A 27,977-nucleotide genomic window follows, 5' to 3' on the forward strand; every position below is an offset into this window, starting at 1 on the left:
CACATTATAACATGTTGTTCATATAGCTAACTGGGTGTAGACAAGTCACATTATAACATGTTGTTCATATAGCTAACTGGGTGTAGTCAAGTCACATTATAACATGTTGTTCATATAGCTAACTGGGTGTAGTCAAGTCACATTATAACATGTTGTTCATATAGCTAACTGGGTGTAGTCAAGTCACATTATAACATGTTGTTCATATAGCTAACTGGGTGTAGACAAGTCACATTATAACATGTTGTTCATATAGCTAACTGGGTGTAGTCAAGTCACATTATAACATGTTGTTCATATAGCTAACTGGGTGTAGTCAAGTCACATTATAACATGTTGTTCATATAGCTAACTGGGTGTAGTCAAGTCACATTATAACATGTTGTTCATATAGCTAACTGGGTGTAGTCAAGTCACATTATAACATGTTGTTCATATAGCTAACTGGGTGTAGTCAAGTCACATTATAACATGTTGTTCATATAGCTAACTGGGTGTAGTCAAGTCACATTATAACATGTTGTTCATATAGCTAACTGGGTGTAGTCAAGTCACATTATAACATGTTGTTCATATAGCTAACTGGGTGTAGTCAAGTCACATTATAACATGTTGTTCATATAGCTAACTGGGTGTAGTCAAGTCACATTAAAACATGTTGTTCATATAGCTAACTGGGTGTAGTCAAGTCACATTATAACATGTTGTTCATATAGCTAACTGGGTGGAGTCAAGTCACATTATAACATGTTGTTCATATAGCTAACTGGGTGTAGGCAAGTCACATTATAACATGTTGTTCATATAGCTAACTGGGTGTAGTCAAGTCACATTATAACATGTTGTTCATATAGCTAACTGGGTGTAGTCAAGTCACATTATAACATGTTGTTCATATAGCTAACTGGGCGTAGGCAAGTCACATTATAACATGTTGTTCATATAGCTAACTGGGCGTAGGCAAGTCACATTCAAAAACATATTGTTCATATATCGTATTATACGATTCTTATATAGTGGTTATTTTATAATTTGTAAAAATGTTAATGTATCATAGTTCTAAATCATCTTTCAGAATATCAGAACATTTGTTGTTTTCTAAATTCCAATGAGCTCCTGCTTCCTGTGTAATTTGGTATGAAACCACTGAACAGACTTTTCTTAACATTAATATTATGAACTCAATTTAGTAACATCATCATAATATCATACCTGTTGAACAAAGCAACACGCTAGAATGAGAGAAATTATTAAAAGAGAAAGTGAGACATTATTATTATTAATATTATATATTATATTGTTATTATTATTAGTATTATTATATTATATAATATTATTATTATTATGGACAAAAGGTGAAAAATATAAATCACGACTACATATTCATGTGATGCATTAAATCACCTGACTGTTTGAATGTGTCTGTTAGTAAATATTTTTTTTTCTAAGAGATAATGAATAAAAGAGAACATATGACCTTCAAGAATTACTGTGTTAATCACAACCAACATGTTGGATCTCTGTTGAGTTGTCACTGTGTTAACCACAACCAACATGTTGGATCTCTGTTTAGTTGTCACTGTGTTAACCACAACCAACATGTTGGATCTCTGTTTAGTTGACACTGTGTTAACCACAACCAACATGTTGGATCTCTGTTTAGTTGTTACTGTGTTAATAACCACAACCAACATGCTGGATCTCTGTTTAGTTGTCACTGTGTTAACCACAACCAACATGTTGGATCTCTGTTTAGTTTTCACTGTGTTAACCACAACCAACATGCTGGATCTCTGTTTAGGGGTCAGTGCTCTAAAATGAGTCTCTCTGGGGAGAGAGAGGAGGTGGGCCCTGCCTCTAAAATGAGTCTCTCTGGGGAGAGAGAGGAGGGGGGTCCTGCCTCTAAAATGCATCTCTCTGGGGGACATGACACCAAAGCTAAGAGGTAAGATGACCATTTATAAAGAATTTATCGAGTTCATTCAAAATAAATAGTTATCTTAAGATGAAACACTATATATCCTTTGTTTATCAGGAATGGAATGTTCGTATCCTGTATATTTGAATGTGATATGTGGTTGTCTAAATCAGGGGTTCTCAATCCGGGGTCTGTGGAGGTACTGCAGGGGTTCTCAATGCGGGGTCTGTGGAGGTACTGCAGGGGTTCTCAATCCGGGGTCTGTGGAGGTACTGCAGGGTTCTCAATCCGGGGTCTGGGGAGGTACTGCAGGGGTTCTCAATCCGGGGTCTCCGGAGGTACTGCAGGGGTTCTCAATCCGGGGTCTGTGGAGGTACTGCAGGGGTTCTCAATCCGGGGTCTGTGGAGGTACTGCAGGGGTTCTCAATCTGGGGTCTGTGGAGGTACTGCAGGGGTTCTCAATCCGGTGTCTGTGGAGGTACTGCAGGGGTTCCACGGCACCCTGACTGTACTCGTTGCAATGTACAACTCTTCACACCCGTTTAACACTCTAAATATCTTTGGCATAGTAGGTATCAAGTCCCTTGCCAATAATGTTGCCTACAACATTGCAACAATGTTCATTTTCATCGAACACATATTACACCCTAGATGCCTTCAAATGCCCAATTTATAGCCAATTTATAGCCACGCCCAATTTATAGCCACGCCCAATTTAGGATTATTATTTAACAACATGATGTTGTGCTCCAAAGGGAGAACTTGAACTAACATGATGTAAACGTGGTTATTATTATACACTCTCAAATAACATGATGTAGATAATTAAATCATCAGAAGAAAAACGTGTTTAGAAAACAAGGTTCCTTATAGAGCCAAAAAGGCTTCTATCACTTCATTAATATGGAACCACTAAAACATTATATATATTTGGGTTCAGTGAAGAAGAACCCCTAGAGTTCTGATCAACAAAAGGTTAATGTTTTGAGGATGTGAACCCAGCAGCCCTCCAGTGGTCAGAACAAGTCCACCCTTCGGTCACAGCTCCAACTCCAACCTGAGTTAATCTTCAGAAATAAGCCTGAGTTAATCTGCCAAAATGAAGACAAAATGCAATGCAGACATACATGGTATCACTTGTTATACATAAGTATTATACATAAATCATTGCCAAAAGCACAAGACATACTGTTGCATGTAGGTCTATATTATTAATGGATTGATCATATAGAAATATAAAACATTATTTTTAACTACTGCAAAGCAATTACATGTGGCTCAGGAACCACTGACTCACTGCATGATTCTATAGTAATATCAAGACACCTGCTGTTAACTCTTAACTACTTAGGACAGCTCACGAGGTGTCCTAAATATCTGCTGACTAGGTGGGTAGGTAACTAGGTAATTTATACCCATAAGTGTAAAATGTCTTTATTTTCAGCACTTATACGACCAATTTTCTACTCTGAGACACTTTGGCCATATGGTCCCAGATCTCAAAATTTTGTTATAAAAAAACTGAATGTTTGATCTCAAAATGTTGTTATAATTTTTTTTAAATGTTTGTTTAACATAATAATAAAAAAGACTGTAGAGACTGGGTTTAGTTGATTGTGTTGCACTGATCATGTCCGCGTTCTGGAACTGTCCGCGTCCCCGTACAGAACTGTCCGCGTCCCCGTACAGAACTTTCCGCGTCCCCGTACAGAACCCAACGCCAAGGATATTGTCCGGTTACGCGCAGAGTGGACTGAGGTGATCTTGGGGAATAACGACGGAGTTTGTTACACCGAAGTTTATTGTTCAATTAGCTTTTTTCTTTACGGTCAGGGACAGTATGAGTGTAGCCAGATCCTTTTCACTCTCTATCCTTGTTTCATTTTGTGGTTCACCGGATTCATCATCGAGACGAACGACCTGCTAACTAACCAAGCTGGTCGGTACAGCTCGGAAAGCTAGCTAGATACTCTACCAGCAGCATCCTAGTTACCATAGCTAGTCAGTACAGCTCGGTAAGCTAGCTAGCTACTCTACCAGCAGCATCCTAGTTATCCTAGCTAGTCGGTACAGCTCGGTAATCTAGCTAGCTACTCTACCAGCAGCATCCTAGTTATCCTAGCTAGTCGGTACAGCTCGGTAATCTAGCTAGCTACTCTACCAGCAGCATCCTAGTTATCCTAGCTAGTCGGTACAGCTCGGTAAGCTAGCTAGTTACTCTACCAGCAGCATCCTAGTTATCCTAGATAGTCGGTACAGCTCGGTAAGTTAGCTAGCTACTCTACCAGCAGCATCCTAGTTATCCTAGCTAGTCGGTACAGCTCGGTAAGCTAGCTAGCTATTCTACCAGCAGCATCCTAGTTATCCTAGCTAGTCGGTACAGCTCGGTAAGCTAGCTAGCTACTCTACCAGCAGCATCCTAGTTATCCTAGCTAGTCGGTACAGCTCGGTAATCTAGCTAGCTACTCTACCGGCAGCATCCTAGTTATCCTAGCTAGTGTTATATAAATATTCATACACATAGCTCATATAAACAAAGACATTCCGTAGTAAGAACACATACACCCAGCCATAAGACTGACCCCCTCTTCCTTATATAAACACACATCTCATCTCCCTCTAACTGGCCTGTCCCAAGAGCAAAGAACTTTTGCTGTGCACCAATGGGGCCCGCTCTGGCTAGAGCAAGGCCCGCCTCCAACCCTCCGACCAGTCAAGAAGACCGAAACGACAAGACTCCACCTACTTTATTCTATGTATAAAAATGTATGTAACCATTGTATAGGCCTCTTTTTCACCTGGCTCCTTGCCGAGTTATGTGAACTAGGTCCGTGCACGTAAAACTGCGGGACAAGATGTCTCTGACTCATTAAAACTGTCTTTTGTTACAACTGAAATCCACTCTGTCCAGCGTCCGTGATTTGGTCTCAACTCTCCAGTATTTGAACACTAACAGAATTGGTAGCAGAGTTTGGTTGTTCTTGAATTCGATCTATTATAAGTTAGTGTGAGAGGACGAGACTGATCACGGCTAAAAAATCAGACGGAAGAGTGACTTCCCCAGCCATTCATCTTGCCTCAGGAAATCTGATCGGAGCGCTCTATATAAAGGTGAGCAGAGCCCGTTATATCGAAATCTGCATATTGTATTATAGCCTAAACCAAATTTTGATCAGAAAGTACTGGGCGTGAGTATGAATCGGTGCCCAAATTTTTTACATAAGAACCTAAGACATTGATCGGGGAGATCTTGTTTTGCTCGTTTTTATTTTTTATTTGTATTTTTATTTTTTATCAATTGGCCTATTATTAGAAGTGTAGTATGCATGTAAAAGTTCCTATTAAATAAGTGCTTACTGTTTAATTGGTTTTGTTTAGAAGTGTAGTATGCACGTAAAAGTTCCTATTGAATAAGTTCTAAACTGTTTAATTGGTTGTGTTTAGAGATTTAGTTAATTAATAGATCGACTGAATCTGCATGTAAAAGATCCTATTGAATGAGTTGTAAACTGTTTAATTGGTTATGTTAGAGGTGTAGTCGAATAGATATAGGATATGTAAGTTTGGCCTTCCACTAGACAGAGATCGGGAATGATGTGGCTATTGCACATCAAACAATAAACATAAGATGAACCAGAGTTGACATTCCATGATTTGGAGATGGGGGAAATTAAATTGAAAGAAACGTTTGTCGCGGAGTAGGTTGGGATACGTAACTGGGCTATTATGCACACGTGCTGGTAGACAAAGCCACCTTAGTATCGAATGGAATACTGATTTTCGTTTTTTTTTCATTCCTGTTGATATTGCCTAAAGTTTAAAATTATTCTGACAATTGCTATAGAATCGCTCAAATTTACTGATATAAGTTCATAAAGGAATTTACTGAATTGTTTACAGAAAGTATTTAAATAATTCACTGAACAACTCTTAGTTGTCTAGACATTCTATCTATATTTCCTAAAGAGCTAGAATTACTCTGAAAATTGTTATAGAACCGCATATATTCACTGATATATTGTTCCAAAAGGAAATCGCAGAATCATTTATAGAAAATACCTAAACGAATCGCTGAACAAATTCAAATAAAATACCGGTGAAATACACACGTGGCGGGCGTCACATACTGATAACCCCCTTTGTCTCGACCAGGGACAGGCTAAGCATACAACGATAGAAATAAACACCACATAGTAAGGATTGAATATACCTAAATAACGCATTATACACATTATCAGACGAACTAGATAAAATGTCTGCAGCTACCACGCCCAAACTAAAATTCAATGATTATTTAGATCAGAGTATGATTGATAGAGCGGGAGGTAAAAAACAGTATGGGAAAGTGGAGAAAGTGTGGAAAGGATTACGGATAAGATGGACACAAGCAGGTTATTTTAGCGGAGGACCACCTACAGGGGGGAAACTCCAAGATATGCAGACAGAATTAGAGGACGCAGTAGAGCATGCAAAAGCGAGTGAGGCGGAGAGAAACAACATACACAGGTTCAAAAAAGTAGGTACAAGAGAGAGAGAGAGAGCAGAGGGGGAGCTCAAGATAGGTACATGGGCCATACAGGAGAGTAGGAGGGTGCTGCCCAAAAACACACCAGACATGATGGGCGTGGCTATTGTGGCGTCGGGGGATGTTAAAGCTCCGCCTGAGAACTTGCCCACGGCTCCCCCTGTGGCCGTTTCTCCCTCACTATATCCACAATTGACAATGGAGGCAGTTCAGCCCCAGCCATACTCAAAGGGACAAAATCACCGGAGCCCGTCACACAACCCATTCCTGCCCAGGGCACCTCCCACAATACAGGCTCCAGTTCTGAGAATAGACCAAGGGGAGTTAAAAGGAGAAATTACCCTGGGGATAACGGCTGGCCATATGGTATGTGAACAGTTCGAAACTGGGATTCCAGGAGCAGGAGACCTCCCCCAGGAACGGAGGCCGCAATGCTCCTCTGTGAACTCTCTCACCTCTGAAACCAGAGGACACTTACAAACAAGATTAGATTCAAACCACTTCTATCAGACGGATAGGGAGGACTGTCATCAGAACATGGATATCGAAAACGAAGAAGAAATTGACATGGTGCTCACCCCAGCTCCGATGGGAGCTCCAAACGTGACTAAGATGCAGGAGCTGCTGAAATCATCAATAGCTCGAGCTAAGGAACTCAGGGAGCTAATAGCTAACCAAGATAACAACAGAGAGGGATCCTACCGTGTGGAAGGCATAATGAGAGGAACAGTAACCAAAGTTACCGAATCAATGGGGTCCGAAACACTCCGTCGGTCCTCCAGAATTGCTGATAGAAGAGAGCGAGAGCAGGAGATGGCAGGACAGTACCCCCTGCGACCGACACCAGGTGATGCACACACTGTGGAGTACCAGCCCTGGAAAATGACTGATTTAACAACACTGATGGGACAGATGCCTAGCCTACATGGAGGAGCTTCAGCGTGGCTACTTCAACTGCAGACACTTACGTCAGGCCTGCAACTCTGCCTAGGAGACATGAAAGCACTTCTAGCAAGAGCCACCGACCACGGAACCATGGAGGCCCTCATGACAGCAGCTGACCTTGGATGGCGGGCCCCAACACTGCCCATAGACCACTTCCGTACCAGATTATGGGAAGTTCTACGGAGAGCATACCCTACAGAAAGAAACCATGCCACCTTATCCTCCTTTACAATCAACCCAGGTGAGCAACCTGCAGCATACCTGGACAGGGCTAAGACCACATGGAGATCGGTCCACGAAGAACCATTCGATCACACTGATACCACACTCAGCATGTGGAAGGAAATGGTGGTCAACGGGTGTCCCGGAGATGTTAAAACCAAACTCAGAGGAACGGTAGGGTTGTTTGCACTTCCTCTGACCCAATTCAACACTCATGTGCACCACCATGTGACCCAGCACAACAAGGAAAGAGGGGGTGCTGAGCGCCAGGTGCAGTCCCTCCAGGTACAACTCCTGAAACTCCAATTGAAGGAAGCACAACAAGGAGAAAAACCTAAGAAACAGATGGTGGCGGAAGAAACGAAGGAGACGGGCACCAAAACAGACATCTCTCAAATAGTGGCCCAGACTATCTCCCAGATGATTCAACAGCAGGCCGGTCCTCAACCAGCCAACCCGGGGCCTTGGTATCCCCCGCAACCACAATTTGCATACCAGCCGCAATGGATACCAGGCCATCCAAAAAGAGGGGTTTGTTTCAACTGTAGAACTCCAGGGCACTACTCACGAGAGTGTCCATACCCACTCACACCACAACAACGCCAGTGGAACTCTACGAGAGGTCCATATGGGAAGGAAAGGGGTGGAAATAGACCTCAACAGTACGAACATCAGCAACCAGGACCCACACCCATGCATCAGCAACCCGCATACAACCAACCGCAGTTCCAGGGAATGACTGGGAGCACCATCCCCTGGTCATAAAAATGCCCACCACCCACGGCAGAAGAAGGAAACAGCAACTCCCAGACGGTTCACATGTCACCCTTCAATCAGCCATCAACCCTCAACCAGCATCGGCCAAATTAGCTGAAATCATCGGATTGACGCAGGTCCTCATCAGAGGAAAAGGAAAGACTGAATATCTATACAGACTCAGCCCATGCCCATGAAGCAGGCCACACTGATGGACCCAGAACTTTTATGAGAAACACATGGCCCCACACACGAAGGCAAACTAAAGACCCTCCAAAAAGGCCTCGCACATCTGGTGGCACCCTCACATAAAAAATATGACTGACTTATTTTATGACGATGATTTATTTTGTGACGAATGCAATGGTTGTGACAGACACAACCCAAAGACACCATATCAAACACCAATGGGCTCATACGTAATACCTAATGCATGTTTTCAGGATATTAGTATAGACTACACCGACATGGGCCCCGAAAATGTATCTAAAGGCAAACTCTATCTCCTGGTCATAGTAGATAGGTTCTCCAAATGGGTAGAGGCAATACTAACAAAAGGGGAGGATGCTAGGTCAGTCTTTAAGTGGCTACGAACCAAACTAATACCCAGGTATGGCATCCCAAGACAAATCAATTTTGACAAATGGCTTACATTTAACAAACACCTGAGACAGGTGGAAGAAAGATTTGGCATAACCCACAGATTTGGATCTGTGTACAGGCCCCAATCCCAAAATCTGGTGGAACGTCAAACCAAAAGCAAAAGCTAAGATAGCTAAAGTATGTGCCTCATGGGATAATGACTGGTAGAGTCATGCATGGTCCACCAAGGGAGGGAGGTCATATGCCCGCCCTTGATGTACAACAAATTGTAATGTCTAATTATGTGAAAAAACTGACGGTTCTCTCTGCAGCACTCTCTACCCAGGTTCACAAGGTCCAGGAGGGGGAGCTGCCGGGGGACACGCCACTACTGAAGGTAAAGGTTGGTGACGGGGTGAGGGTTACAGTCCACAAGAGAAAGTGGCTGGAACCCAGGTGGACTGGACCGTACGAAGTGAAGGAGGTTACTTCACACTCAGTCCAGGTCAAAGGTAAATCAGGCACACCTTGGCACCGCCTTACACATTGCACCCCAGCCCCAATTCCTTCTAGAACACTGACTGAAGTCAGAGCTGATTTGAGCGGCCTAAATTCGATTCCAAATGAAGACACTCCTTCCTCAGGTGATGCGGCATCAAACTCCGCCTCCCCTGAGAAGGGAACCTCGCCCAGTTAGAGGGAAATTTCTCCCTCTCTGGGTGAGGCTGGGGATATCTGGTCCCTTATTTGTGATATTCATACTGATATTTGGAGTAACCCTAGGACTTTCACATGGTTAATTGAACAACTACTTCACCCTGCCACATCACATACACCAGCCCCTACACATGTCCCTAACTCCTTTCCTGATATCACTCCCTCCAATCACTCCCGTCCCAAACGTAGCACTACACCTACAGACCCACCATGCAAACCAGACAAGGTTAGGAGCACCACCTTATGTATACCCACGATTGCAACCGCCACCTTTCTGCTATAGTTTTCACGTCTAATAGACGTGAAGAGGGGGATTTGTTATATAAATATTCATACACATAGCTCATATAAACAAAGACATTCCGTAGTAAGAACACATACACCCAGCCATAAGACTGACCCCCTCTTCCTTATATAAACACACATCTCATCTCCCTCTAACTGGCCTGTCCCAAGAGCAAAGAACTTTTGCTGTGCACCAATGGGGCCCGCTCTGGCTAGAGCAAGGCCCGCCTCCAACCCTCCGACCAGTCAAGAAGACCGAAACGACAAGACTCCACCTACTTTATTCTATGTATAAAAATGTATGTAACCATTGTATAGGCCTCTTTTTCACCTGGCTCCTTGCCGAGTTATGTGAACTAGGTCCGTGCACGTAAAACTGCGGGACAAGATATCTCTGACTCATTAAAACTGTCTTTTGTTACAACTGAAATCCACTCTGTCCAGCGTCCGTGATTTGGTCTCAACTCTCCAGTATTTGAACACTAACACTAGTCTACCAGCAACATCCTAGTTATCCTAGCTAGTCTACCAGCAGCATCCTAGTTACCATAGCCAGTCGGTACAGCTCGGTAAACTAGCTAGCTACTCTACCAGCAGCATCCTAGTTACCATAGCTACCACTATATCATCACCGGCTGTCTGCATTTCTTGTGGACCGATGGAGCTCCCCGGTTGTTTCTTCCACCTGTTAAATCCCGGTGAGGCTTCTCCCTCTCTCGTTGACGGATGCTGGCTACCTCTGTCCGGTTCTCCTCTCTTCACTAGATGGGCGGTAACTTTAGTGTTTAACCCGTCTGAGTCCAAGGACCGAACTTTTGAATATTATTTTCAGGGCGCCTCAATAGCAGGTATTGAATCCCGGGTAAATAATCACTAGTCAGAACCTCAACCTCAGTATACATTCATTATAAAAAAATCATCTTAATATCTGATATTGTGAGTAAACAACCTCGAGAGTGCGTCTTCCAGCCCTCCAATAAATTACATTATTCAACCCTCCCGGTTAGTAAATTTACCTCAACATGCCCCCGGAGAAGGCAGAGTAACGACACCAGCCTTTTAGCGGGGCTGACAGACTGACTACAACGCTCGCGACGCTAAATTAATCTCGTTATTAAAAATGACACACTGCTCGCGCGTTAACTAACGTCTAGAAGTCAGTTCTATTTGTGAAACTCTTCTTATGTTTCCCCATCTGAGCTCAGAGTAGATGAGAGATGTAATGTTTGTCTCTGTTGTGTTGAAGACCAATCAAGCAGGAGAGACCAGCCTCCTCTGTTCCCAGCTGTGTGTCCATGAAGAGTGACCGGTCTATGGATCGTCCTATAGTGTTTAGAAAGGGAGACTTTTCTACTGAACAAAGGTAAGAAGAACTAATGGGTGATGGTCAGTGAGTTAAACAACACTGTCTCTAGTCATTTCTCCTCTCACATTTTCCCATTTATTGTTGTTGTTTTCATAATCCATAGGCTAATCATTTTGTCCATTTTCATAGTCCTAAGACAATATTAAACAAACACAACATTCCCTCCGTGTGTGTGTGTGTGTGTGTGTGTGTACTCCCTGGATGAGGAGATGTAATCTCATGTTTTGTCCACAGAAACCAACAGGGGAGATCAGAGTCAGAGATTCTCAGTGGTCAGTCTTCCCAGAGTCATCAAACAGACCTGGCCTCCATATTCAGTGTATGTGGTCCTGTTATGTACATTTGTTTTTGTTTACCTCAAGTAAAGTTGATCTGTCAATAATTCATTAATGTGTTAATGAGAAAAGCATTTCTTCTCTTGCTTAACTTATATACTTTATTTATTTCAGTTGCTTGAACAGAAAATTATGACATTTGTGAAGAACGAGCTGAAGCTGTTCAAGAGGATTCTTAGTCCAGAACTCCCAGAAGGCTTTGAGAGTCAGAAGCAGGATAAGGAAGTGGTGGATGCTGAAGATGAGCAGCAGGAGAGCAGTGCCAGAGAGGGGGCTCTGAAGATCACACTGCACGTCCTGAGGAAAATGAACCAGAAGGAGCTTGCTGACACACTGGAGAAATGTAAGATCTCTCTGCCTCATGTTGAATGCTGTTTTATAACATTTAAAAGCTGTAGCTAAAGTACAGCTAAAGTAGCTGTGTAACTCAATGATATTGTAGCAGCCTTAACACAACACCTAGTGACCTCATCAAGAAGCAGCAGGGATGTGTTGTGGTGATTAATTTAGAGAGAGAGAGAGACAACATTAATAATACCATCAATAATACCAATAATAATATAATCAGTCACACCAGTCTGTAATGCATTATGAAAACATTTACACATTTATACAGTCTGTTAACAGAATGAATTATTATAATGTAAAACTTTATAACAGTCCTATAATACTGTAGGCATTAAAACAGACGTAATATTAATATCCTCTGTGTTATTTATTCATTCAGATGAGCTTGCTGTGATTTGCCAACGTGAAATCAAATCTAATCTAAAGAAGAAGTTTCAATGTGTATTTGAGGGGATCGCTAAACAAGGAAACCCAACACTTCTCAATAAGATCTACACAGAGCTCTACATCACAGAGGGTGGAACAGGAGAGGTCAATAATGAACATGAGCTGAAACAGATTGAGACAACAACCAGGAAACAAGCAAGACCAGAGACTGCAATCAAATGTAACGACATCTTCAAACCCTTAACTGGACAAGACAAACCTATCAGAACTGTGCTGACAAAGGGAGTCGCTGGCATTGGAAAAACAGTCTCTGTGCAGAAGTTCATTCTGGACTGGGCTGAAGGAAAAGCAAATCAGGATGTCCAATTTGTATTTTCATTCCCTTTTCGGGAGCTGAATTTGATGAAAGAGGACAAACACACTTTTATTGAACTTCTCAATCACTTCTCAATGGAAACCAAACAATCAGGAATCTCCATCTACAACAAGTACAAAGTTCTGTTCATCTTTGATGGTCTGGATGAGTGCCGACTGCCCCTAGACTTCCAGAAGAACAAGATCTGTTGGGACGTCACAGAGTCAACCTCAGTGGATGTTCTGCTGACAAATCTCATCAAGGGAAATCTCCTTCCCTCTGCTCTCCTCTGGATAACTACCCGACCTGCAGCAGCCAATAAGATCCCTTCAGGGTGTGTTGACCAGGTGACAGAGGTACGAGGGTTCAATGACCCACAGAAGGAGGAGTACTTCAGGAAGAGATTCAGTGATGAGGACCTGGCCAGCAGAATCATCTCACACATAAAGACATCAAGGAGCCTCCACATCATGTGCCACATTCCAGTCTTCTGTTGGATTTCTGCAACAGTCCTTGAACACATGCTGAAACATAAGAGAGAAGAGATGCCCAAGACTCTGACTGAGATGTACACACACCTTGTGGAGTTTCATACCAAACAGAAGAATGAAAAGTATCTTGGGAAAGAAGAGACAGGTCCACACTGGAATAAAGAGAGCATTCTGTCACTGGGAAAACTGGCTTTTCAACAGCTTGTGAAAGGCAATCTGATTTTCTATGAAGAAGACCTGAAAGAGGCTGGAATTGATGTCAATGAAGCCTCAGTGTACTCAGGATTGTGCACACAGCTCTTTAAAGAGGAATGTGTGCTGTACCAGGACAAGGTGTACTGCTTCGTACATCTGAGCATTCAGGAGTTTCTGGCTGCTGTATATGTGTTCTTCTCATTCATCAACAACAATGAGAATGTAATGGCCAAACCTCAATCAACGTCCAGGAACCTTTCTGTGAGGATCAGACAAAGGCGTAAAGTTGCTTTCTACAAGAGTGCTGTGGATAAAGCCTTACAAAGTGAGACAGGAAACCTGGACCTTTTCCTCCGCTTCCTTCTGGGCCTCTCACTGGAGTCCAATCAGAAGTACTTACGAGGTCTACTGACAAAGACAAGAAGCAGCTCACAGAGCCATGAAGAAACAGTTGAGTACATCAAGGAGAAGATCAGGGAGAATCCCTCTCAAGAGAGGTGCATCAATCTGTTCCACTGTCTGAATGAACTGAATGACCATTCTCTAGTGGAGGAGATCCAAAGATACCTGAGCTCAGGAAGTCTCTCAAAACCCAACCTGTCACCTGCACAGTGGTCAGCTCTGGTCTTCGTGTTGCTGACTTCAGAAAAGGAGCTGGATGTGTTTGACCTGAAGAAATACTCCAGATCAGAGGAAGGTCTTCTGAGGCTGCTGCCAGTGGTCAAAGCCTCCAGAGCTGTTCTGTGAGTAAATAAAATGACATTTAAGAACTAATCATCAGGACAAAATATTCAGTTTGGAGAAAAATATGTATTATAATATGTAAATAATATTATATTGAAAAACATATTGAATAAATTCATTGATTTTCACATTAGTATAACAATATGACCATACAATTCTAGGAAACGGAAGATGAATCTATATGTTGTTTGAGAGAATAAACCAAATGCATCTGCCATTGTCCTTCTACACTACTGGTGTTAAATTAACAGTGTGTTTGTGAAGTCATGATGATCTCTTTGTCAGGCTGTCAGACTGTGGAGTCACAGAGGAAGGCTGTGCTTCTCTGGTCTCAGCTCTGGAGTCAAACCCCTCACACCTGAGAGAGCTGGATCTGAGTAACAATGACCTGAAGGATTCAGGAGTGAAGCTGCTCTCTGCTGGACTGGGGAATCCCCACTGTAAACTGGAGACTCTGAGGTCAGTATTATCAGATATGAAAGCACTTTATGTATGTAGTTCTCCCATTTGAAAAGTCGTAATTATTCGGTTATATTCACTTATAGTGTATTAAAGTAGTCATACGTTTAGTATTTGGTCCCATATTCCATGCCTGCAGTGATTACAACAGGCTTGTGATTCTACTAACTTGTTGAATTAATTTACAGTTTGTCTTGGTTGTGTTTTAGATGTTTTTCCTAATAGAAACTGAATGGTGAATAATGTCCTGTCATTTTGGAGTCACTTCACTTATATTGTCAGTAAGAATAGAAGATGTTTCTGAACACTTCTACATTCATGTTGATGCTACCATGATTATGAATAATCATGAATGAATCGTGAATAATGATGAATGAGAAAGTTACAGAAGAACAAAGATCATCCCCCCTCTGTTATTGGTAATGGTGAGAGGTTAGCATGTTTTGTTGTAGCCTCTGTTATTGGTAATGGTGAGAGGTTAGTATGTTTTGTTGTAGTCTCTGTTATTGGTAATGGTGATAGGTTAGTATGTTTTGTTGTATCCTCTGTTATTGGTAATGGTGAGAGGTTAGCATGTTTTGTTGTAGTCTCTGTTATTGGTAATGGTGAGAGGTTAGTATGTTTTGTTGTAGTCTCTGTTATTGGTAATGGTGAGAGGTTAGCATGTTTTGTTGTAGACCTCAAATCCAAAATGTTGGAGAATAGAGCCACATTTGAAATGTTAGCTTCACTGTCTAAATAGATATGGTGTGGACCGTATACTCAATACAATCTAAATCTGATACCTCACTGTCTAAATAGATATGGTGAGGACTGTATACTCAATACAATCTAAATCTGATACCTCACTGTCTAAATAGATATGGTGTGGACTGTATACTCAATACAATCTAAATCTGATACCTCACTGTCTAAATAGATATGGTGAGGACTGTATACTCAATACAATCTAAATCTGATACCTCACTGTCTAAATAGATATGGTGTGGACTGTATACTCAATACAATCTAAATCTGATACCTCACTGTCTAAATAGATATGGTGAGGACTGTATACTCAATACAATCTAAATCTGATACCTCACTGTCTAAATAGATATGGTGTGGACTGTATACTCAATACAATCTAAATCTGATACCTCACTGTCTAAATAGATATGGTGTGGACTGTATACTCAATACAATCTAAATCTGATACCTCACTGTCTGTCTTCTGACAGATACTGCTTTTTAAACTGGTCTGGTCAGTCTACTATAATATTTGTAATATGTATTTTTCTAACTGCAGGCAATACTTTGATCATTTGTTATTTCTAATAATGAAACATTCATTTATTAATAGATATGGCAGGTTTCAGGACACAGATATATCTGAATATGTTGAAAAAATATATACTGCCACTATTTTCACCACCAAAGAATAGCAGTGTGATTTTAATATGATTTGACTCTTTGCAGGCTGTCAGGCTGTCTGGTCACAGAGGAAGGCTGTGCTTCTCTGGTCTCAGCTCTGAGGTCAAACCCCTCACACCTGAGAGAGCTGGACCTGAGTAACAATGACCTGAAGGATTCAGGAGTGAAGCTGCTCTCTGCTGGACTGGGGAATCCCCACTGTAAACTGGAGACTCTGAGGTCAGTATTCCTGTTGTTGGTCAACAAGTGATAACTGTTCACCAGATCCACATGTGTTTACCAGGCACACATAGTCCACACCATATGTGTTTGGACAGTGAGGCTTACAGTTTTAAATGTGGTGCTCTGCTCCAGCATTTTGGATTTGAGATACAATGTTTCATATTAGGAGACAGTACAGAATGTCACCTTTTATTTGAGGTTAAAGGTGAGAGGTTAGTATGTTTTGTTGTAGCCTCTGTTATTGGTAATGGTGAGAGGTTAGCATGTTTTGTTGTATCCTCTGTTATTGGTAATGGTGAGAGGTTAGTATGTTTTGTTGTAGCCTCTGTTATTGGTAATGGTGAGAGGTTAGCATGTTTTGTTGTAGCCTCTGTTATTGGTAATGGTGAGAGGTTAGCATGTTTTGTTGTAGCCTCTGTTATTGGTAATGGTGAGAGGTTAACATGTTTTGTTGTAGTCTCTGTTATTGGTAATGGTGAGAGGTTAGCATGTTTTGTTGTAGCTACTGTTATTGGTAATGGTGAGAGGTTAGCATGTTTTGTTGTAGCCTCTGTTATTGGTAATGGTGAGAGGTTAGCATGCTTTGTTGTAGCCTCTGTAACTTTCTCACTCATTATTATTCATGATTGTTTCATGATTTTTCTTAATCATGGCATCATCAGGATTATTTTATTATTGTTTAGAAACATGTTATCTACTCTCTTAGACAGAAAAGTACTCCACTCATCATCCACCATTTTATTATTGGGCAAAACACAACCAAAACAAACTGCAAATGCAACCAACGAGTTTACGACAAAATACTAAATGTGTCTTAAAATATCCTCAAATTAAAGGTGACATTATAAACTGTCACCTCATATGAAACATTTGACCTCAAATCCAAAATGTTGGAGTATAGAGCCACATTTAAAATGTTAGCCTCACTGTCAAAATAGATGTGGTGTGGACTGTTTACTCAATACAATCTAAATCTGATACCTCACTGTCTAAATAGATATGGTGTGGACTGTATACTCAATACAATCTAAATCTGATACCTCACTGTCTAAATAGATATGGTGTGGACTGTATACTCAATACAATCTAAATATGATACCTCACTGTCTAAATAGATATGGTGTGGACTGTATACTCAATACAATCTAAATCTGATACCTCACTGTCTAAATAGATATGGTGTGGACTGTATACTCAATACAATCTAAATCTGATACCTCACTGTCTAAATAGATATGGTGTGGACTGTATACTCAATACAATCTAAATCTGATACCTCACTGTCTAAATAGATATGGTGTGGACTGTATACTCAATACAATCTAAATCTGATTCCTCACTGTCTAAATAGATATGGTGTGGACTGTATACTCAATACAATCTAAATCTGATACCTCACTGTCTAAATAGATATGGTGTGGACTGTATACTCAATACAATCTAAATCTGATTCCTCACTGTCTAAATAGATATGGTGTGGACTGTATACTCAATACAATCTAAATCTGATACCTCACTGTCTAAATAGATATGGTGTGGACTGTATACTCAATACAATCTAAATCTGATACCTCACTGTCTGTCTTCTGACTGATACTGCTTTTTAAACTGGTCTGGTCAGTCTACTATAATATTTGTACTATACATGTTTCTATCTGCAGGCAATACTTTGATCATTTGTCATTTTTTATGATGATACACTATTTTATGAATAGATATGGAAGGTTTCAGGACACTGATTTATCTGAATATGTTGAAAAAATATACTGCCACTATTTTCACCACCAAAGAATATCAGTGTGGTTTTAATATGATTTGACTCTTTGCAGGCTGTCAGGCTGTCTAGTCACAGAGGAAGGCTGTGCTTCTCTGGTCTCAGCTCTGAGGTCAAACCCCTCACACCTGAGAGAGCTGGATCTGAGTAACAATCACCCAGGAGACTCAGGAGTCAGACTGCTCTCTGCTGGACTGGAGGATCCACACTGCAGACTGGAGAAACTCAAGTATGTAGAGGGTTTATATCAATGTTCATATCAGACATGTTTGACTTATCAGGCTAGTGAAGACAAAACATTCTGACCACCACTTGGACAAAGTTATATGATGACTGTGTGTGTGTGTCCAGTGTGTGTGTGTGTCTGTCCAGTGTGTGTGTGTCCAGTGTGTGTGTCTGTGGGTCCAGCTCAATGACACACACAGGACACACACACACTGGACACACACACACTGGACACACACACACAGTACACACACACACAGTACACACACACACAGTATACACACACACACAGTACACACATAGTACACACACACACACACAGTACACACAAACAAGCAGTGGACACACACACACACACACACTGGACACACACGCTGGACACACACACACACACACACACACATATACAAGCACTGAACACACACACACAGACGCACACTGGACACACACACACAGACACACACTGGACACACACACACTGGACACACACACACAGGACTCACACACATACACACACACACACACACACAGACAAACATTCGCTTGGTGTATATACGTGTGTGTGTGAGTTCAGGTGGACTCACACACACACACACACACACACACGTACACACACACACACACAGACAAACAATCGCTTGATATATCCTATATACGTGTGTGTGTGAGTTCAGGTGGACTCACACACACACACAGTACACACACACACACACACGTACACACACACACACACACGTACACACACACACACACACACACACACGTACACACACACACACACAGACAAACAATCGCTTGATATATGCTATATACGTGTGTGTGTGTGTGTGTGTGTGTGAGTTCAGGTGTTTCCCTCAATGACTGTCTGTTCTTCTGCTTACCGCTACAGTGTGGAACATGGTGGAGAGAACAGAATGAAACCTGGACCTAGAAAATGTGAGTGTTGACTGCTGTGAAGAATATGACTAAGAATAAGTCTTAATTCAAGTTAAGTCAAAGTCAAAGACCACCATCATTACTGACTTGGTCATATTAAATATCAGCTGTAGTTCTACAGAAGCAGAAATCAGGGACACCAACGTTTACAAAGAGTTGATTTGACAATGTGTGTGTGTGTGTGTGTGTGTGTGTGTGTGTGTGTGTGTGTGTGTGTGTGTGTGTGTGTGTGTGTGTGTGTGTGTGTGTGTGTGTGTGTGTGTGTGATTAATGTGAATAAGTGTGTTCTATATTACCATACAGTATAACATATGATCATTCAACAAGTCTCAAGTTACCTTAACTTCTCCTTTTGATACCTAGAAACATCTACATTAAATGAATTAGTGAAAAGTGAGTGAACATTATAATGTGAATGATGATGATTTCTAATATTGTGTCTGGTTTCATCCATCAGATGTCTGTGATCTCACACTGGACCCAAACACAGTAAACCGATGCCTCTCTCTGGCTGAGGAGAACAGAAAGGTGACATGGAGGAGAGAGAAGCAGCCGTATCCTGATCACCCAGAGAGATTTGAGGACTATGAACAGGTGCTGTGTAGAGAGGGTCTGACTGGGCGCTGTTACTGGGAGGTAGAGAGGAGTGGGAGTGGGGCTGATATAGGATTGACATATAAAGGAATCAGTAGGAGAGGATGGGGTGATGACTGCTGTTTTGGATGCAATGACAAGTCCTGGAGTCTGATCTGCTCTGACAACAGTTACTCTGCCTGTCACAATAATAATCACACTACCATAGACGTCCCCTCCTCCAGTTCCCACAGAGTAGGAGTGTATCTGGACTGGCCAGCCGGCACTCTGTCCTTCTATAGAGCCTCCTCTGACACACTGACCCACCTGATCACATTCACCTCCACATTCACTGAGCCCCTCTATCCAGGGTTTTGGGTTTGGGATGAAGACTCCTCAGTGTCCCTCTGTCAGTGACACACACACACTGGACACACACACACACACACACACACACACACACTGGACAAACACACACACACCTGCTGGACACACACTTGACACACACACACACACACACGCTGGACACACACACACACATGCTGGACACACACACACGTACACACGCTGGACACACACACACACACTGGACACAGACACACACGCACTCACGCTGGACACACACACACACATGCTGGACAAACACACACACACACTGGACACACACATGCTACACACACACACACACACACACTGGACACACACTGGACAAACACACACACACACTGGACAAACAAAAACACACACACACACAAACACACACACACTGGACACACACACACACTGGACACACACATGCTGGACACACACACACGTACACACGCTTGACACACACACACACACTGGACACAGACACACACGCACTCACGCTGGACACACACACACACATGCTGGACAAACACACACACACACTGGACACACACATGCTACACACACACACACACTGGACACACACTGGACAAACACACACACACACTGGACAAACAAAAACACACACACACACAAACACACACACACACACTGGACACACACACACACTGGACACACACATGCTGGACACACACACTGGACTCACAGACACACATTGGACAAACACACACACACACACTGGACACACGCACGCTCTGGACAAACAAACACACACTGGACAAACACACACACACACTAGACAAACAAACACACACACAAACACAGTGGAAACACACACTGGACAAACACACACTCACTGGACAAACACATTGGACACACATGCATATATATATAGGACCTCTTACAATAACACTGTTAAAATACCAATGTGATCATTTGTCTTTTATGTTGAAAAACAAATTGTACAATTATGTATAATTATATATGGATCATGTTCACAAACACACACACTGGACACACACACACACTGGACACACACATGCTGGACACACACATGCTGGACACAAAGTGTGATCATTTGTTGTCTATTATGTTGAATAACACACAGGAAACACACAAACACATTGGACACACACACATGCGCATCTTCCTATAATTGTGACCTTGACCCAGGACCTCTTACAATAACATGTCTTTTATGTTGAATAACAAATTGTACAATTATATACAATTATATCTGGACATACTCTCCATAGTTGTATAATTATATCTGGACATACTCTCCATAGTTGTATAATTATATCTGGACATACTCTCCATAGTTGTATAATTATATCTGGACATACTCTCCATAGTTGTATAATTATATATGGACATACACTCCATAGTTGTATAATTATATATGGACATACGCTCCATAGTTGTATAATTATATATGGACATACGCTGTATAGTTGTATAATTATATCTGGACATACACTCCATAGTTGTACAATTATATCTGGACATACGCTCCATAGTTGTACAAGTATACAAGGATATATTGTACTTTTCATAATAAAACATACTTGAAACAAGAAAAGGCTGTTAATTGTGAAAACAGTTTGTTTATTGATTTAACGTTTCCTCTGTCAGGTTGATGTTAACCTGCGACTGGTTGAAACAAGAAAAGGCTGTTAATTGTGAAAACAGTTTGTTTATTGATTTAACATTTCCTCTGTCAGGTTGATGTTAACCTGCGACTGGTTGAAACATGAAACAAATATGAAATGAAATACAAAACAATTAAATATGTGGAATAGAATTAAACAAATTGTACAATTAGTACAACAGAGTGTTGTAATGCAGGGTTACTATAGCAACATAGTGTTGTAATGCAGGGTCACTATAGCAACAGAGTGTTGTAATGCAGGGTTACTATAGCAACAGAGTGTTGTAATGCAGGGTCACTATAGCAACAGAGTTCTCTCTCCCTCAGCTCTCTCTGTTTTCTGCTCTCTCCCTCTTTCTGCTCGCTCTCTCTGCTCTCTCACTCTCTGCTCCCACTCTCTGCTCTATCTGCTCTCTCAGCCTGCTCTCTGCTCTCTCTCTGCTGCTCTCTCTTTTCTCTGCTCTCTCTCTGCTCTCTCTTTTCTCTGATCTCTCTGTGCTCTCTCTTTTCTCTGATCTCTCTGTTCTCTGCTCTGCTGCTCTCTTTTCTCTGCTCTCTGCTCTCTCTCTCTCTGCTCTTTCACTCTTTGCTCTCTCACTCTTTCTTTGCTTTCTCAGCCTGCTCTCTGCTCTCTCTCTCTGCTCCCTCTCTCTCTCCCACACTCTGCTATCTCTCTCCCACACACTCTGCTCTCTCTCTCTCCTCTCTCTCCCACATTCTCTGCTCTCTCTATCTCTCACCATCTTAACAGTGGTGCAGTTTGGACAATCACCACTTAATGGCAGTGTTAAACCAGAAGTGATGAAAACAACATCACTGCAGAGAGAGAGAGAGAGAGAGTCTAATATACTGATATACAGCAACATTCAGAAAGTATTCAGACCAGAGAGAGAGAGAGAGAGAGAGAGTCTAATATACTGATATACAGCAACATTCAGAAAGTATTCAGACCAGAGAGAGAGAGAGAGTCTAATATACTGATATACAGTAACATTCAGAAAGTGTTCAGACCAGAGAGAGAGAGAGAGAGAGAGAGAGTCTAATATACTGATATACAGTAACATTCAGAAAGTATTCAGACCAGAGAGAGAGAGAGAGAGAGAGAGTCTAATATACTGATATACAGCAACATTCAGAAAGTATTCAGACCAGAGAGAGAGAGAGTCTAATATACTGATATACAGTAACATTCAGAAAGTATTCAGACCAGAGAGAGAGAGAGAGAGAGAGAGTCTAATATACTGATATACAGCAACATTCAGAAAGTATTCAGACCAGAGAGAGAGAGAGTCTAATATACTGATATACAGTAACATTCAGAAAGTATTCAGACCAGAGAGAGAGAGAGTCTAATATACTGATATACAGTAACATTCAGAAAGTATTCAGACCAGAGAGAGAGAGTCTAATATACTGATATACAGCAACATTCAGAAAGTATTCAGACCAGAGAGAGAGAGTCTAATATACTGATATACAGTAACATTCAGAAAGTATTCAGACCCCTTGACTTTTTACACATTTTGTCACGTTACAGCCTTATTCTAAAATGGATGAAATGTGTTTTTCCCCTCATCAATCTACACACAATAACCCAGAATTACAAAGCAGAAACGGTTCACTTTATGTGTGAACATTTTTATTAAAAAAAACTTAGATATCACAGAGGGAGAGGGAGAGTAGAGAGTCAGAAAGTAGAGTAGAGTAGAGAGTCAGAACAGAGGGAAAGAGGGAGAGAAAGAGGGAGGGTAGAGAGTCAGAACAGAGGGAAAGAGGGAGAGAGAGAGGGAGGGTAGAGAGTCAGAACAGAGGGAAAGAGAGAGAGAGAGGGAGGGTAGAGAGTCAGAACAGAGGGAAAGAGAGAGAGAGAGGGAGGGTAGAGAGTCAGAACAGATGGAAAGAGAGAGAGAGGGAGGGTAGAGAGTCAGAACAGAGGGAAAGAGAGAGAGAGGGAGGGTAGAGAGTCAGAACAGAGGGAAAGAGAGAGAGAGGGAGGGTAGAGAGTCAGAACAGAGGGAAAGAGAGAGAGAGAGAGGGAGGGTAGAGAGTCAGAACAGAGGGAAAGAGAGAGAGAGAGAGGGAGGGTAGAGAGTCAGAACAGAGGGAAAGAGAGAGAGAGGGAGGGTAGAGTCAGAACAGAGGGAAAGAGAGAGAGAGGGAGGGTAGAGAGTCAGAACAGAGGGAAAGAGAGAGAGAGGGAGGGGAGAGAGTCAGAACAGAGGGAAAGAGAGAGAGAGGGAGGGTAGAGAGTCAGAACAGATGGAAAGAGAGAGAGGGAGGGTAGAGAGTCAGAACAGAGGGAAAGAGAGAGAGAGGGAGGGTAGAGAGTCAGAACAGAGGGAAAGAGAGAGAGAGGGAGGGTAGAGAGTCAGAACAGAGGGAGAGAGAGAGAGAGGGAGGGTAGAGTCAGAACAGAGGGAAAGAGAGAGAGAGGGAGGGTAGAGAGTCAGAATAGAGGGAGAGTAGAGAGAGAGGGAGGGAGGGTAGAGAGTCAGAACAGGTGGAAAGAGAGAGAGGGAGGGTAGAGAGTCAGAACAGAGGGAAAGAGAGAGAGAGGGAGGGTAGAGAGTCAGAACAGAGGGAAAGAGAGAGAGGGAGGGTAGAGTCAGAACAGAGGGAAAGAGAGAGAGAGGGAGTGTAGAGAGTCAGAACAGAGGGAAAGAGAGAGAGAGGGAGGGTAGAGAGTCAGAACAGAGGGAAAGAGAGAGAGAGGGAGGGTAGAGAGTCAGAACAGAGGGAAAGAGAGAGAGAGGGAGGGTAGAGAGTCAGAACAGAGGGAAAGAGAGAGAGAGGGAGGGTAGAGTGTCAAAACAGAGGGAAAGAGAGAGAGAGGGAGGGTAGAGAGTCAGAACAGAGGGAAAGAGAGAGAGAGGGAGGGTAGAGAGTCAGAACAGAGGGAAAGAGAGAGAGAGGGAGGGTAGAGTGTCAAAACAGAGGGAAAGAGAGAGAGAGGGACGCAACGTTAATTATTTATGAAAATCGCAAATGAAATAAATATATTAACTCACAAGCTTAGCCTTTTGTTAACAACACTGTCATCTCAGATTTTCTAAATATGCTTTTCAACCAGCTACACAAGCATTTGTGTAAGAGTATTGATAGCCTAGCATAGCATTAAGCCTAGCATTCAGCAGGCAACATTTTCACAACAACAAGAAAAGCATTCAAATAAAATAATTTACCTTTGAAGAACTTCGGATGTTTTCAATGAGACTCTCAGTTAGATAGCAAATGTTCATTTTTTCCAAAAATATTATTTGTGTAGGAGAAATCGCTCCGTTTTGTTCATCATGTTTGGCTAAGAAAAAAATCTGAAAATGCAGTCTCTACAACGCCAAACTTTTTACCAAATTAACTCCATAATATCGACAGAAACATGGCAAACGTTGTTTAGAATCAATCCTCAAGGTGTTTTTCACATATCTATTCGATGATAAATCACTCGTAGCAGTTTGGTTTCTCCTCTGAAGAAAATGGAATGCGCATGGACGTGGAGATTACGCAATAATTGCGACGGAGGACACCAAGCGACCACCTGGTAGAAGTAGTCTCTTATGGTCAATCTTCCAATGATATGCGTACAAATACGTCACAATGCTGCAGACACCTTGGGGAAAAATGTGGAAATGTAAGCTGACTCCTAGCTCCTCCACAGCCATATAAGGAGTCATTGCCATGACGCGGTTTCAAAAAATGCAGCACTTCCTGATTGAAATTTCATCTTGGTTTCGCCTGTAGCATCAGTTCTGTGGCACTAACAGACAATATCTTTGCAGTTTTGGAAACGTTAGAGTGTTTTCTATCCAAAGCTGTCACTTATATGCATAGTCGAGCATCTTGTTGTGACAAAATATCGCGCTTAAAACGGGAACGTTTTTTATCCAAAAATGAAATACCGGCCGTAGAGTTCCAAGAGGATTTATACAGATAATTTACACAAAATACAATATAGTAATAATATAAATTACCTGAGAATTGTATGTCATCCAGTCTTAATATGAATTGTATGTCATCCAGTCTTAATATGAATTGTATGTCATCCAGTCTTAATATGAATTGTATGTCATCCAGTCTTAATATGAATTGTATGTCATCCAGTCTTAATATGAATTGTATGTCATCCAGTCTTAATATGAATTGTATGTCATCCAGTCTTAATATGAATTGTATGTCATCCAGTCTTAATATGAATTGTATGTCATCCAGTCTTAATATGAATTGTATGTCATCCAGTCTTAATATGAATTGTATGTCATCCAGTCTTAATATGAATTGTATGTCATCCAGTCTTAATATGAATTGTATGTCATCCAGTCTTAATATGAATTGTATGTCATCCAGTCTTAATATGAATTGTATGTCATCCAGTCTTAATATGAATTGTATGTCATCCAGTCTTAATATGAATTGTATGTCATCCAGTCTTAATATGAATTGTATATCATCCAGTCTTAATATGAATTGTATGTCATCCAGTCTTAATATGAATTGTATGTCATCCAGTCTTAATATGAATTGTATGTCATCCAGTCTTAATATGTTTGTATGTCATCGAGTCTTAATATGTTTGTAGAAACCAAATATTAATACATTGTTAAAAACATTTTTAAAAGTATTTTACATTTAGAGAGCGATAACACACACGCACACGCTATACAATGTCAAGTAATTGTTTTCTAGAACTCTGTACATCCACTAGGGGGAGCCAGTGGTCCACTCTTGAGTAGAGCCTTGCTTTGGCATGCAATTTCATGGTTCTGAGTCACTGAGACATGTCACACAAAATGGACATTTGTTTGTTGAAAACATTAGGATAAATACATATGTGAGTAGAGTCCTTTCTCGTTAATATTTTATTTTTATCTCTAACACAACATCTAATTTATTATTTACTATATAATTTATATAATGCATTAAAAGTGGTCCATCTTATAAAATAATACAATGATCCCTTTTTGTATTTTTTATTGACTGAGACATACACTGGACAGTCCATCCTCGGACATCCCAGGATGACCCCCTGAGGACACTTTTTAAAAGGTTAAAGGTTAGGCAGGATTAAAACTGTTTTTTCAAAGACACTAGGGACACCCCTTGTGTGCATATAGTTCCCATGTGTGTAAGAGACCCCCTAGATCACATATGTCAGAGTCAAGGCCCGCGGGCCACATCCGGCCCGCAAGAAGGTTTTTTACGGCCCCTGGGATGATCTTGATTTATTATTAGAACCGGCCCGCAGCAAGCCGGCAGCCCGCAGATCTTTTACACGCACCAATACTACATTTCCCACAATGCAAAGGTGACGCACCGAGCAGTAGGCTGCTTCATTTCAATATTTATTGGCACAGCAGTCGTCAGCATCACAGTAAAATTAACTTTCAGATACCCATCAAAAATGGCAAAACGGAAGGTGGATACTGAGAACCGGGGGTTTCAAACAAGGTGGGAGTCGGAGTATATGTTCACGAAGGTAGCTGGAAAACCTGTGTGTCTTCTGTGTGGAGAAAGTGTGGCGGTACTGAAAGAGTATAATCTGAGACGACATTATGAAACGAAACACGCGGACAAAAACAAGAATATGGACATGGAACAAAGGCTACAAAAGGCAGAGGAATTAAAACGAGGCCTCAAATCTCGACAGGCTCTGTTCAAAAAAGCCAAATCACAAGGCCAGGCTGCTGTCAAGGCCAGTTTTATTTTGGCAGAAGAGATCGCTAAATCAGCCCGGCCATTTACGGAGGGGGATTTCATCAAAAACTGCATGATTAAAGTTTGTGACGAAGTTTGCCCAGAAAAAAGGCAACTCTTTTTAAATGTGAGTCTGAGCAGAAACACCATTGCCGAGAGAGTAGACCAGTTGTCCATCAATCTAAAAGAGCAGCTTGTGAAAAAGGGAAAAGATTTTATTGCATATTCCTTGGCTGTGGATGAGAGCACCGACATTTCTGACATTGCCCAGTTGTCAATTTTCATCCGCGGAGTGGACTCCAACCTAAGCGTGACAGAGGAGTTTTTGGCTTTACGTCCTATGCATGGCACAACTACGGGGCATGATTTGTATGAAGAGGTGTCAAGATGTGTAAATGAGATGGAGCTGCCTTGGGAAAAACTCGTGGGTTTGACAACCGACGGAGCACCTGCGATGTGTGGACACAGGAGCGGACTGGTGGCGAAGATACGGGAA

General features: G+C 41.7%; 1 protein-coding gene across 1 annotated transcript; it reads left to right on the forward strand.

The window, feature by feature from the left end:
- The first annotated feature begins 1,861 nt into the window (after window positions 1-1,861).
- Window positions 1,862-20,190, forward strand: LOC139405180 (NLR family CARD domain-containing protein 3-like). Its single transcript, XM_071147600.1, has 10 exons — window positions 1,862-1,945; window positions 11,197-11,313; window positions 11,551-11,635; window positions 11,766-11,994; window positions 12,379-14,170; window positions 14,457-14,630; window positions 16,089-16,262; window positions 18,095-18,268; window positions 19,154-19,200; window positions 19,658-20,190. The coding sequence occupies exons 1-10, from the start codon at window positions 1,863-1,865 to the stop codon at window positions 20,188-20,190; spliced, it is 3,408 nt and encodes a 1,135-aa protein (XP_071003701.1). The 5' UTR covers window position 1,862.
- Window positions 20,191-27,977: the final 7,787 nt, after the last annotated feature.

The sequence above is a fragment of the Oncorhynchus clarkii genome, unplaced genomic scaffold (assembly GCF_045791955.1).
Source record: "Oncorhynchus clarkii lewisi isolate Uvic-CL-2024 unplaced genomic scaffold, UVic_Ocla_1.0 unplaced_contig_8549_pilon_pilon, whole genome shotgun sequence".
Classification (NCBI taxonomy): domain Eukaryota; kingdom Metazoa; phylum Chordata; class Actinopteri; order Salmoniformes; family Salmonidae; genus Oncorhynchus; species Oncorhynchus clarkii.